The following is a 15,409-nucleotide window of genomic DNA, read 5'->3' on the forward strand; positions in this document are numbered from 1 at the left end:
GCCATCTGTCCCTGTGTGGACGGTGCTGCAGCTGACGACTCTGTTAGTGGCGAGCAAGCGGAGTATTCGGTCCACCGTGGTGGCCGCCTGTAGTTTTGAATATATATATATATATATATATATATATATATATATATATATATATATATATATATCATGATAATTACATGTTTTGTAATAATACTTGTACATCAAATAAGATTAATTCTAAATAATTATGTGTATCTTTATGATTTTATATTGCTTTTCGGTTTTAAACAAGATGGATGATTTTCATATGAAAAACTTGAATATACTTATATGAAATCAATCACATAAAATGAAACAGTATTATCATTAGAATTAAAATGATAAATCAAATCTTTTGTTTAAAGAAGCCTTATGTTTAATATATTATATTTTTGGTCATGATGATTTTGATGATGAAATTTATTTTTCGATCTTAAACGATGATGTATATTTTGATTTAGCATAAAAGACTTGGGCATGCTTACGAGAAATAAATCAAACAAAAAATAAGGAGGAAAATATTTTTCTTAAAAATTTCTCAATCCCTATCTTATCGAGTTTAAAAAAAATGAGATTGATGAATGTATTTGTATGTATCTCTTAGACTATGAAAAAGATTTTGATGATTTGATGATTTGAATCGAAATGAGATTTTTCCAATCGAAGCATGAACTTTCTTCTTACCATTTATATGAATCAATATCTCTTATTTGTTCTTCTATGTTTTTTTTTACCATTTACTAAAGAGAAGATTTTCTATATGAATCATAATATTTCTTATGCATGAATTGAAATATTTTTCTCCTATGTTTTTTTTTACAATTTACTAAACAGAATATCTTTTTCAGAATTCATGACTTAAAATTTCTTTTGAAGATCTTTTATTATTTGATCTCCTAAGGTTTCCTTTTGATTATTTAAGAGGAGATTTGTCAAAATGAATCATGTCTTTTGGTATTCACATAATCTCATCTTTCATGATATGATTTTTTTTTGTATAATTCCTTGTATTCATGAAGTATATCTCATCATCAAATTTTTCTTAATATCTTCCATGTGATGACTTGAATATTTATACCTTTGTGCTATTCCCCTCTTTTTGCCTATAATAAAGGGGGAGAAAATAAATGATGAATGTTTGATACCAACAATCATGAAGTGATAAATGCTTAAAAAATATTGATTTAATGTTTGACATTATGAATGCTTTAGTATCATTTATGATATGCCCATAGTGATGATTGATTGGTATCATGAATAAAGCAAGGATGAAATGCAATGGTTTGAAATTATGCATGTTATATATTGAAAACTTGAAACCATGTTTTGATATCATGTATACCCAAGTAATATTGATTTAAAAATTTATTGATTTAGTATCATGCCCAATGTGATAATGATGGTGACTTGGTATTTCTTACAAGAAAACTTTATAGGTTAAGATTTATTTTTTTATCCAAATCATGATCTTGATTTCTCTATATTTGATACATAAGATTTTTCTATCAATTAAGATCTTGTTTTTGAGCTCCCATGTTTCTTTTTGAGAGATTTGTCAAAATAAATCATGTCCTTTAGTATTCATGACTTAATCCTTCATGACATGATTTTTTTATATTTATGGCTTGTATGCCTTGTAATGATTAAAATATTTTGCACTATTGTATCCTTCCCTTCCTTTTGTCAATGATAAAGGGGGAGAAAAATTATTAGCTTGCACATTTCAAACGGAAGCAAAGAACTTGCTAGTTTACACTTTTGAAAAGAGAAGAAAGAACTTGTTATCTTGAACATCACCAAGAATTGCTAGCTTGCAATCTCAAGAGAAGCAAAAGTGTTATCTTGCATATCTAAAAAAAAAGCTAAATTTGTAAACTTACATAACTCAAAATTATTGCTAGCTTACAAATTGTAAAATGATGTAAAATTTTGCTAGCTTTCGCTTTGCCAAGGAAGCAAAAAATTGTACTTCTAAAAAGAGAAGAAAGAAAATTATTAGCTTGCATGATGATAAAACTTGAGATTATGTTAATAATGTAATGATTTGAAACTATATATCAAAAACTTGCTAGATGCACTTCTCCTATTTGTTGATGACAAAAGGGGAGAAGTTATGATAATAATCATCCATAGAATGATGTATTAAAATTTTGATTATGCATGATTTTATCATGAAATATTGCTTGGATTCATGATTAAATTTGCCTTGAATTGAATTCAATTTGAATTCAAGGTTTATCAATATGGCATATTGATAAGGGGAGTTAAGGTTAATTTTATCATCAATTAGTTGTCATCATCAAAAAGGAGGAGATTGTTAAATCTCAGATTTTGATGATGAAACCAATTGATAGTGTTTATCTGATATGCGTTTTGAGTGATACAGGAAGCTTCGATCAGGGAAAGACAATTAAAGCAGAAAGAATCATGTTGGGCCAGAGTGAAACATGTCAGAAGATTGGACGTCGAGCCTGAGGATCAATCGACATATCAACAGAAGGCCTCAGGCCATGGGATTGGGCATCGGACTAAGAAGAGCAGAAATTATGCCAAGAAAATCAGAGTTGCGAAGGATAACTTGCCGATTGGGCAATAGGCCACAAGAGAGCACGATATGCCGAAGAATCAAACGAGGCGTCGATGAACCAATGACAAGCCGAACAATATTTGATTTAGCTTTGTAATAATTACCTAGATCGAAGTAGGTTTTAGGCGTAATTGGGTTGGAATTGGGCCAACTCAATTAGAGTCTAATTGGGCTCAAGTTTAGGTTGTGTTGGGCCAAGTGAAAGGCCCAAATAGTGACCCAACAGGTAGAACTGTCATGACACAATCTCCAAGACTATGTTAGGCGATGGTATCGTCAGACTAGACAATGCTATCGCCCAGTGGTATGGTGCCAAGCAGTGATACCACTAGATTGGGCGATGGTACCGCCTAGTATTAGTGTTGCAGGTAGTGTTAGTGCTATAGGCGATGGTATCGAAAATCAAGGATGTGACACTTTTAGATTTCAAGTTTGAATCTATTTGAGGCCTATAAATACCTCTCTCATCCCTGGTTAACATATATAAGAATTGAGAGTGAAAAAAGAAAGAAAATGCTGTTGTAATCTTGTATGAACTCCTCTCAAACTCTTAAGTATTAGTAAAGTCTAAAAGAGGAGATTGTGGGGGGTGTAAAGGTTCTCTCCTGAGCCTGTCAAAAGGAGAATAGAGGTGTAAGAAGGTAGTTGGTCTTCACCTATTGAAGGAAGACTGTTAATGGATGCTGGTGGCCTCGATGGAAGAGAAATCAAAAGTGGATATAGGTTACGACGATCAAACCACTATAAAAATATGGTTTGCACTTACTTCTTGCTATTTACCTTTATGGCAAACTGAATCCTTACTTACACTTCACTTCTCTACTCATTCAAGAAAAACGAAATGGTTTTCATTAGAATTAGATTTTTATCGTGCGAAGATTTTCAACCCAACGTAATTTTTTCACTACACTAATTCACCCCCCCCCCCCCCCCCCCTTTTAGTGCCTACTTGATTTTAATAGTACCACCTAGATTAGGCGGTGGTATCGCTCATTGTCATTGTGTTAGGCGGTGGTACTGTCCAGCGTCAAACTAATAGGTAGTGGAACCACCAGTACCACAAAAACCCAAGAATTTAAGTTTTGACTCTAATTTTTGAAGCTATTTGGGGTATATAAATACCTCACAAATTCCTGCATGGATAATTAAGGAAAAGAGTAAAAAAAAAAAGGAAGAAAGAATCATTGAGAAAAAAGTTGTGAACTCTTTGAAGTATAAAGTCTCAAAAGTTCTTCTAATTGAGGAGTAAGGTCTAGTATAAAAGAGAGATGTGTAAAGGTTCTATCCTAAGCCCGTGAAAAGGAGAAAGAGTTGTAAGAGGATAGTTAGTCTTCGTCCATTGAAAGAAGATTGTTAATGAATGTCAATGGCCTTGACAGAAGAGGAATCAGGAGTGGACATAGATCGCAACGACTAAATCACTATAAACTTGATATGTACTTTCTTTCTGTTATTGTTATTATTTATTGATTTAATTGTCTACTACTCTTACATGTTTTATAAGGTTAAACATTTGCCAATACAGATTTTATCGAATGAAATTTTTAAATCGATATTTTTTTTATGAAAGTACTAATTCACACATGTATTAGTTATTAATGATTAATTATTTTTTATTGAATCATATAATTATTAATAATATAAGAAGATCAAGAAAAGGAGTAAAAAAGATTGCATTATACTTTCCAGTTTATAATGTCAATGAGTGTGGGGCGTCCAGTGATTAGAAGACATGAGGATCTCTGCTCGGAATAGCCTCAAACATGTCTCTGCTGATGTGCTCAACTCCTGCGACCAAACCATGCCATGAACGTATAAGATAATACTTCTTGCTAGCTAGGTTGCTGTTTATGGTCAAAGAATATGTTCCTGGCAGACCTGGCATGGGTTGAGCACCGGAGATAATATGAGGGAGGTTATAATTGATGCCCTTGATGTGCGGGTGCTTGGAGGTGATCATTTGGAGGGATGTGCCATCAATGCCGTTGACATCGACAAGCACCTCCATGTCGTTGAAGCCACTGTAGACACGGAGTAGATTCTTGTTGGTGTGAACCGTCATTCGTTGAACACCTTGCTGAACCATGGATCAGAACTCATGTAATCAAACAGCAACATCACGTAGGCAGCCTTCATAGGGATTTGTACGTACTTCCTCGATGGGCAGCGATCGGCTATGTTTTGGATGGTGCAGCTGATGACACTGTTGGTGGCGAGCAAGCGGAGCATTCGGTCCACCATGGTGGCCGCCTGCGGGTTCTCGGTCGACAGCTGGGCAGCGATGTCAACCTGGCTCAACATGGCGCCCGGACCGGCCACGATGATGTCGAGTAGCCGCAGCTTGATAGCGGCCTCAAGGGTGAAGGGGAGGACATAGGTGCTCCCTAGCTGTAAGGCACACGTGCCTGCCTCCTCCTCGAGTGTCAACTACTGGATGTTAGTGGATGCCATACTACGTGCTAGCCGGCTAGTTTGCAGAATAAGTGATGGTGGTGTACTATGAGATACTGAGGAAGACGGGTTGAGCTTGGGGTGATATAAGAGGGGGTTTTCATCCGAATCTATAGTATCTTGAAGAGTTTTAAGTAAAATATTAGTGCTGATTTGATCATAAAAAAAGAGTATATTGTTATGATCAAGGTAAGAAAGGAGTTATGCCGAGCAATGAGGAGCCGACTCTATTATATTGTGACAATTACGGGACGATTACTCAAACGAAGAAACTCGGGTTTCATCAAAAGTATTCTGAAGATGTTCCAACTTATTAGAGAGAGTGTGGCCTGAGGAGATGTAGTAGTGAAAAGGGATTTCATCCGAAGATAACATTGCAGATCCATTGACAAAGTCATTGTCTCATATTGCTCATGAGCATCACAAAGGTCTGTTGGAGATCAGATACATAAATGATTGACTTTAGGTCAAGTGGGAGATTGCTAACCATAGGTGCCCTATAAGCTAATAATATGAGTGATGACACATGTGACATGATATATAGTCTTTTTGCTTATTATTATTTTGATATTTTATTATTTTATATTATTTAATATATAAGTATATTATGATATCCATGGATCTGTATAATAGGAATCGAATCGTGCTGAGATCATGATAATGTGATTGATTTACCTTTAAACACTGACATCAAATAATCTTGGTTATAGGTTACTCGAGAGGGACATCGAGATAATCAAACAGACAGATGTGTTGTATACCTATCTATATGATGGAGGTGACTAGTCTCACAAGTGCTCGTGTGGAGACACTAGGGCTACCATATAGGTGCTCATTGGAGAATGAGTCCACCGATTGATCTGCTCATGGAATGTTGGATGGTTAATAATACCTCATTATCAAACAGCAATTCTGTCATCATAATGATGTACTTAGTTTTTTGATTTGAGACACTAAGGATGTCCTATATGCGTACTCTACTCTTTGATACTAAACTTATAGGTTTGGAAGTTTCAAATTTAGTACAACTGATTATCGAGAATGACAACCAACGTTACAAGGGCTATGGAATATCGATAGAGGATCATCTTCTCTCGATATCATAAGAGGAATATCTAATGTGTTCTTGCTCAAATAAATTATTGGCCAAGGTTATTTGAATTGAGAGGGAAAGAGTTCTCCGGGAGAATCTGATTAGAGCGAGACTCGAGGAGAAACCAAATATGCCTGATAGCACTATCAGTATATGGTCTCTGGGATATTAGATGGATGAGAAACTATACGTACATGATAATTGAGGATAGATAGATCCAAAGGATTGGATTCTCCTATATCGTCTCGAGACTACAGTGTAGTAGCCTAGTACGTCCATAGTCGATGAGCCGAGTGAATTATTATGAAGATAATAATTTACTGAGTTAGAAGGAGTTCTAACAGGTAGGCCTCATGGTCAGCTTGATATTGGGCATAGAGGGTCATACATATGGTAGGTGTTACGACGAGTAGAGCTTCGGATGTGAGATGTATACTAGAGCTCCTATCTTATTGGATATCCAATAAGCCCATGAATTATTGGATATCTAATAAGTCCTTGAATTATTGGATCCAATATGAGCTACTAAGAGATTATTGGATAGAGATCCACTAATCTAAGAGGCTTGGGTAGTTGGATGAAGATCTAATATCCAATAGGGCATGATTCATTAGGGTTAAGTTGATAGAGGGCCTCTATAAATAAAAGAGAACTAAAGGGCTATAGGCTAAGGCTTCTTATTTGCCACCTCATATTTTTGTTAGGATCGGGGTTGGTACTAGGGGGGGGGGTGAGTTAGTGCAGCGGTAAAATCACGTCTTCAAAATCTTTCGTACGATAAAATCTGTTTACGTTGAAAATCGATTTTGGAAACTTAACTTGAAAGCGTACATTTATGAAGTGAATGCAGTAGGCAAGTAAAGATTCATTGCAGTATGTAAATGACAGGAAGTAAATGACAACCAGAGAACATGCCAATTTTATAGTGGTTCGGTCGTTGTGACCTACATCCACTTCGCCGATTCCTCTTTCGCCGAGGCCACCGGCATCCACTATCGATTTTCTTTTAATAGGCGAAGATTAACCTCCATCTTACACCCCTCTTCTCCTTTTTATAGGTTTAGGAGACAACCTTTACAAGCACTTACTCTTCTCTCAAACTTTTCTAACACTTAGAACTTGAGAAGGATTCTCGCAAGAGATTTCTATAGTGCTTTTCCCTTTTTAAACTCTTTGTGCTTGTATATATTAATCAAGGACGAAAGGGATATTTATATGCTTCAAGTTGATTCAAACTTGGAGCCTAAAAAGGTCTTATCCCAGGTTTCCTGGGTACTAGTGGTACCACCGTCGTTCTTGGGCGGTACTACCACCACAAGATCCGGTACTGGGCGGTACCACTACCGAACAAGGGTGGTACTACCGTTGGCAACACTATTGCTAGTGGTACCACTATCTAGCCTAGGCAGTACCACTACCTAGGAATCTTGGGGTGATGTTCCCTAAGCGGTGCCACCGTCGGCCAGGATTTCAGCACCTTAGTTGGGCCTTAAATCCGGCCCAAACCAGTCCATCTTCGGGCCCAATTGACCACTAACAGAGTTGATGAGATTACCTCCCAATCCCAACTTTAATTATGTGCTAACTATGATTCCTAAGATATAATCTAAGCAAGATAATTCCGATCTCTTCCGGTGAGCTTCTGACGATCTTTCGGCGAACTTCCGACGATCTCTCGGCAATGTTCCGGTGGACTCCCGACAAGCTCCTGGACTTCATGACGATCTTCTTGGTAAGTTTTGATGAGCTTTTCTAGCAAGCTCTAAGACTTCTCGGCTGGTTCCGACAGAACTTCCAACGAACGTTTGGACTTCCGATGAACTCTCGAACTCCCAATGAAATCACGTCCTTGACTCCGGGACTTCATTTTGCTTCATGCCTTGCTATCATAGTTAATCTTGCACATGTAAAACATACTTTGATCTAGACATTTAATACTAAGCATTAATCATATTGTTCGGTATGTCATTGGTCCCTCGACGCTTCATCCAATTCTTCGGTGCATCGTCCTTTCTTGCGGCCTATTGCCCAATCGACTGATTGACTCTACTACTCTGATATCCTTGGCACAATATCTACTCTTCTTGGCCCGATGCCCGAATCCATGGCCTGAAGCCTTCTGTCGATCCTCCGGCCGGATGTCCAATCTTTTGACATGTTTTCCTCTGGCACAACATGATTCTTCCTGCTTTAATTATCTCATCCTGATTGAAGCATCCTATGTCACTCAAAACGTAAATTAAATCATAAACACTTATCAATTGGTTTCATCATTAAAATCCGAGATTCAATAATCTCTCCCTTTTTGATGATGACAACCAATTAATGACGGAGTTAACCTTAACCCCCGGAGTTTAAACAAACTCTTCCTATCAATATACCATATTGATAGAACTTTAAATTCAAGTTGAATTCAAGTCATTATAAATTTCATCATGAATATATGCAATACGTCATCATGCATAACATGATCATACCTTGGTATCAGCGGTGCCATCGCCTGGGGAACATTACCCTAGGATTCCTGGGTAGTGGTACCGCCGGCAACAGTGCTGTCAGTAGTGGTACTGCCTAGTATTGGATCTTGCGATGGTAGTACCACCCAGGAACGGCAGTGGTACCGCCAGTACCTAGGAAATATGGGATGAGACCTTTTTAAGCTCCAAGTTTGAATCAACTTAAAGCCTATAAATATCCCTCTCATCCTTGGTTAACATACACAAGCATAGAGAATTTAAAAAGTGAAAAATACTATAGAAATCTCTTGTGAGAATCCTCCTCAAGTTCTAAGTGTTAGAAAAGTTTGAGAGAGGAGTGAGTGCTTGTAAAGGTTGACTCCTAAACCTGTGAAAAGGAGAAGAGGGGTGTAAGAAGGAGGTTGATATTTGCCTATTAAAGAAAGATCGATAGTGGATGCTAGTGGCCTCGACGGAAGAGGAATCAGCGAAGTGGATGTAGGTTATGATGACCGAACCACTCTAAAATTTGGTTTGCATTCTCTATTTTGCTATTTACTTTAAATTGCAAACTGAATCTTTACTTGCCTACTGCATTCACTTCATATATGCTCGCATAGGCTTTCAAGCTATCTTTCGTCGGAATCAGATTTAATTCAAATGAAGTTTTTAAATCGATGTTATTTTACTACTGCACTAATTCCTCCCCCCCCTCTTAGTACTGACCCCGATCCTAACAATTGGTATTAGAGCCTCGTTTTCTAATTTGGTTTAACAACTAAATAAGAATGACTCTTTTCGGCTTTCAAAAGGGTTACTCTCTCATTCGTCCTCCCTTTTTCAATGGGATGAACTACATATATTGGAAAATTTGAATGAAAGTTTTCTTGCTTTCTTTGGATTTGAACTTATGGAACATGAATCCGGTTTTAAAAGGTCTTCTCTTCCAATGAAAGATTGGAATGATTTGGAGAAGAAGACATTTTCTTTAAATGCAAAGGCTATGAATGCCTTATTTTGTGCCTTAGATAAGATGGAGTTTAATCGAATTTCTATGTCCGAAACAACTTTCGATATATGACACACTCTCGAAATCACACACGAAGGCACGAATAGTATAAAAGATTCTAAAGTTAATTTTTTAATACACAATTTTAAACTATTTCATATGAAACTAAGTGAAACCATTGGAGACATGTACACCCATTTTATGGATGTCGTCAATGGTTTAAAAGCACTTGATAGAAGTTTTTCAGATTTTGAACTCGTTAAAAAGATTTTACGATCGCTTTCAAAAAATTGGGATTCGAAAATAACGACAATACAAGAATCAAAGAACTTGAACCATTTTTCGATTGAAGAACTAATTGGTTCATTAATCATATATGAAATGACGTACAATGCACGTGAAGAACTTAAGAATCACCTTCTAAAGAATAGGAAGGATTTTGGACATCGAACAATTGAAGACCACTCGAGCATAAGCTCAAGTGATGGTGAACTTGAACTACTCATAAAATTTAAAAAGTTCATGAAACAATAATCAAAAAATAAAAAAAAACTTAAGAAGAATAAAAATTGGGATAAAACAAGTGCATCCGAAGACGAGGAGCAACCCAACAAAGACGAGATGGTAAACTATGCCTTAACGGCTTTCAATGATGAGGTAATCAAAACTCTCTTAATTTATTTCGAAATTACATGATGCTTTTCATGATGTATTTCTTTTTTTTTATCCAGTTTAGAAAAATTATTTTTCTTGAAAATTACATGTTTAATAATGTTATAAAAATATAAAAAATTAGGAATCATGTTTATCTTGCTAGTAATTTTGAAAATAATCATGAAAATTACATATGATAAAGGAACAAAATGTTAGACTTAAATCATGCTAGATGTTTTAATGATGTGATAAAGTGATAATGTGTATCTTGATGATCTTCGTATTTAATTGAAAATTCTTTATGAAATCATGCTTGATGAAATAATGAAAATTTGAAATCATGCTTAATGAGTTTATTTTTCAAAATTATGCATGATGATTCTTGAGATTTATGGATTATCTACTTTCATGGTAATGAAAGTGGCCTTTTCGGTTTTAAATGTTGATGCATGTATTTACTTGGCCAAAATGAAATAAATCACATGAATTGAAACAACTAAAAAGATGATAGGGTTCTCATTGAAAGATTTCTTTAACAAGTTTTTTTTTTAAAAAAGGGGAGATTAATGAATCTATTTGTATCACTTTTGTGAATATCTTGAAAATGATCTTGATTTTATACTTTACATTTAAATAAACTTTATCTTGATTTTTCAAAATTTATAACTTGAAATTTCTTATGCAGGAATCAAGATCTTCTATGTTTCTTTTATCCACTTATAAAAAGAGATTTATTGAAATAAATCATGTCTTTTTGTATTTAAGTGGTCTTATCTTTCATGACATGATCTCTTTGTATTTATGACATATATGCCTTGAAATGATTGAAATATTTTATGCCATTATGTTCTTCCCTTCTTTCTTATTTACAATGATAAAATGGGGAGAAGTTTTGATCATGCATGGTAGGATGTAATTTGACAAAATTAATACCATCATGATTTGAAATGCTATGATTTGTTACCAAAATGATGTATTATGAATGCTTGAATATCATGTATGATATGCCCATAGTGATTAATTTATTTGTATAATGCATGAAGTAAGGATACAAATGTAAAGCTTTGAAATTGTGTATGTTTTAATTTGAAAATATAATGATGCACAAATAAGATTGATACTTACCTTTGTCATGATTTAGAAATTGATGTAAAGGGATAAAGAGATACAAAATTATATTCTTATCTTCTTTTTGACAATGACAAAGGGGGAGCAAAACTTGCTAGAAAGCAAATTTACTAGCTTGCACAATTCAAGAAGAGTGCAAAAACATACTAGCTTGCTCATCTCAAAAGAGAAGCAAAGAAGTGCTATTTTGCCTATCTCAAGAAGCAAAAAATAACTTACACATCTAGCAAAACTTATATTGCAAGAAGCAAGAGTTGCTTTCTTGAACATCTCAAAATTGCTAGAGTGCATGTTTTAAAATATTATAAACTTTTTTGCTAGCTTGTATGATGTAGAACGTGCTATCTTACTACCTTGCATATCTATAGCTTGATAGCTTAAATGTTCTAAATATGATGTAACACTTGCTAAATTCTCTAGCTTACAAATTGCATGATGATAAAACTTGATATTATGTTTTCATGCAATGATTTGAATTTATATCTCAAACACTTGATAGTAGGACTTCTTTTTGTTGTTGATGACAAAGAGAGAGAAATATGATGACATGTTATGCATAAGTTTATGATAATATGTTGCTTGGATTTTTGAATCCAAGAGTTTCAATCAATATGGCATATTGATAGGGGGAGTTTGTTTAAACTCTGGGAGTTAAGATTAACTCTGTCATCGATTGGTTGTCATCATCAAAAAAGGGGAGATTGTTGAATCTCATATTTTGATGATGAAACCAATTGATAAGTATTTATGATTTGATCTACATTTTGAGTGACGCAGGATGCTTCGATCAGGATAAGACAATTAAAGCATAAAGAATTATGTTGAGCCGGAGATAAACATGTTAGAAGATTGGACATCGGGCCGGAGAATCGGTCGACGTATCGGTAGAAGGCTTTAGGCCGCAAATTTGGACATTGGGCCAAGAAGAGCGGATATTGCACGAAGGATATCAGAGTTGCGGAGGTCAACTAGCCGATTGGGTAATAGGCCATAAGAGAGGACGATGTGTCGAAGAATCGGACAAAGCGTCGAGGGACCAATGACATGACGGACAACATGATTAATACTTAGTATTAATTATCTAGATCGAAGTGTGTTTTACATGTGCAGGATTAACTACGATAGCAAGGCATGAAGCAAAATGAAGTCCCAGAGTCAAGGATGCGACTTCATTGAGAGTTCGAGAGTTCGTCGGAAGTTTGGACGTTCGTCGGAAGTTCTGTCGGAACTAGCCGAGAAGTCTCGGAGCTTGCTAGAGAAGCTCGTCGGAACTCGCCAAGAAGATCATCATGAAGTCCAGGAGCTTGCCGGGAGTCCGTTGGAACATTGCCGAGAGATCGTCGGAAGTTCGCCAGAAGAACACCGGAAGCTCGCCAGAAGAAATCAGACTTATCTTGCTTAGATTATATCTTAAGAATTATAATTAGCACATAATTATAGTTAAGATTAAGAGGTAATCCCATCAACTATGTTAGGGACCAATTGGCCCTGAAGATGGACTGGTTTGAGTCAAATTGAAGGCCCAACTAGGGTGCTAAAATCCTAGCCGGCGGTGGCACTGCTAAGGCCGGCGGTTGCACTGCCTGGGGAACATCACCCCAGGATTCTTGGGCGGTGGTACCACCGATAGTAGTTCTGCCAATAGTGGTACCACCCCTATTCGGTAGTGGTATCGCCTAGTACCGGGTCTTACGGTGGTAGTACCACCCAGGAACGGTGGTGGTATCGCCAGTACCCAGGAAACCTGGGATGAGACCTTTTTAGGCTCGAAGTTTGAATCAACTTGAAGCCTATAAATACCCCTCTCATCCCTGATTAACATATACAAGTACAAAGAGTTTAAAAGTGAAGAAATGCTATAGAAATCACTTGAGAAATCCCTCATCTAGCTTAAACTTAGAATTCTATTTAGAGAGGAGTGTGAGTGCTTGTAAGGGTTATCTCCTAAACCTGATAAAAGGAGAAGAGGGATGTAAAAGGTGGTTGGTCTTCGCCTATTGAAGAAAGATCGATAGTGAATGCTGGTGGCCTCGACAGAAGAGGAATCGGCAAAGTGGATGTAGGTCACAACGGCTGAACCACTCTAAAATCTGGTTTGCATTTCTTTGAGCAATTTATCTTTGAGCAATTTATCTTTACTGCAAACCTATTTAATCCCATCAACTCTATTAGGGGCCAATTGGACCCGAAAATTGACTGGTTTGGGCTAGATTCGAGGCCTAACTAGGGTGTTGAAATCCTGGCTAGCGGTGGCACCACCTGGGGAATCTCATCCCAGGTTTCCTAGGTACTAGTGGTACCACCGTCGTTCCTGGGCGGTACTACCGTCGCAAGATCTAATACTGGGCGATACCACTGTCGAATAGGGGCGGTACCACCGTTGACACCACTACTGCTGACGGTACCACCACCCAACCTAGGTGGTACCACCGCCCAGGAATCCTGGGGTGATGTTCCCCAGGTGATGCAACCGTCGGCTAGGATTTCAGCACCCTGGTTTGGCCTTGAATCCGGCCCAAACCAGTCCATCTTCGAGCCCAATTGGCCCCTAACAAAGTTGATGGGATTACCTCATAATCCCAACTCTAATTATGTGCTAACTACGATTCCTAAGACATAATTAAAGCAAGATAAGTCCGGTTTCTTCTGGCGAGCTTTTGGCGATCTTTCGGCGAACTTCCGACGATCTCTTGGCAATGTTCTGGCGGACTCCCGGCAAGCACCTAGACTTCATGACGATCTTCTTGGCAAATTCGGACAAGCTTCTCTAGCAAGCTTCGAGACTTCTCGGTTGGTTCCGATAGAATTTCCGACGACCGTTTGAACTTCCGATAAACTCTCGAACTCCCAACAAAATCACGTCATTGACTCCGAAACTTCATTTGCTTCATGCCTTGCTATCGTAATTAGTCCTGCACATCTAAAACACACTTTGATCTAGATAATTAATACTAAGCATTAATTATGTTGTCCAGCATGTCATTGGTCCCTCGACGCTTCGTCCGATTCTTCCGCGTATCATCCTCTCTTGCGGCCTATTGCCCAATCAGCCAGTTGACTCCGTAACTCTGATATCCTTGGCGCAATATCCACTCTTCTTGACCTGATGCCCGAATCCATGGCCTGAAGTCTTCCGTCGATATATCGACCGATCCTTCGGCCCGACATCTAATCTTCTGACATGTTTTCCTCTGACACAACATGATTCTTCCTGTTTTAATTGTCTCATCCTGATCGAAGTATCTCGCATCACTTAAAATGTAGATTAAATCATAAACACTTATCAATTGGCTTCATCATCAAAATCCAAGATTCAATAATCTTCCCCTTTTTAATGATGATAACCAATTAATGACGGAGTTAACCTTAATTTCCGGAGTTTAAACAAACTCCCCCTATCAATATGTCATATAAATAGAACCTTAAATTCAGGTTGAATTCAAGTCGTTGCAAATTTCATCATGAATATATGCAATACGTTATCATATATAACATGATCATACTTCTCCCCCTTTGTTATTAACAAAAAGGAGAAGTTCAAACTATTAAGTGTTTGAGATATAAGTTCAAATCACTGCATGAAAAACATAATATCAAGTTTTATTATCATACAATTTGTAAGCTCAACATGTTTGTTTTGTAATGTTCGAGCTAGCAAGTGTTTGAAAAAGAAAGCAAGTTTTGCAACATATAAGCTAGCAATAATTTAGGGTTGTGCAAGTTTACAAATTTGCTTTTCTTTGCCATATGCAAGATAGCATATTTTTGCATCTTCTTGAGATTTCAAGCTAACAATTCTCGGTGATGTTCAAGATAGTAATTTCGTCTCTTTTGAGAAGTGCGATTATTTTTGCTTCCTTTGCAAAAACACAAGCTAACAAAATGTTACATTATTTTACAACATGGAAGCTAACAATTTGAGATGTTCAAGAAGCAAGTTCTTTCTTCTCTTTTAAGAAGTGCAGTTTTTGCTTTCTTCTTGAATTGTGCAAGCTAACATCTTTTATCTCTCCCTTTATCAT

The 15,409-nt window shown here is 36.8% G+C and overlaps 1 protein-coding gene across 1 annotated transcript; it reads right to left on the bottom strand.

The window, feature by feature from the left end:
* Nucleotides 1-4,319: 4,319 nt before the first annotated feature.
* On the bottom strand, nucleotides 4,320-4,897 carry LOC135649059 (flavone O-methyltransferase 1-like). The gene is made up of 2 exons (XM_065167157.1): nucleotides 4,718-4,897; nucleotides 4,320-4,673 (listed from the first exon to the last, which is right to left on the bottom strand). The coding sequence occupies exons 1-2, from the start codon at nucleotides 4,895-4,897 to the stop codon at nucleotides 4,320-4,322; spliced, it is 534 nt and encodes a 177-aa protein (XP_065023229.1).
* Between the last annotated feature and the right edge of the window lie 10,512 nt (nucleotides 4,898-15,409).

Source organism: Musa acuminata, chromosome BXJ3-9, assembly GCF_036884655.1.
Source record: "Musa acuminata AAA Group cultivar baxijiao chromosome BXJ3-9, Cavendish_Baxijiao_AAA, whole genome shotgun sequence".
Classification (NCBI taxonomy): domain Eukaryota; kingdom Viridiplantae; phylum Streptophyta; class Magnoliopsida; order Zingiberales; family Musaceae; genus Musa; species Musa acuminata.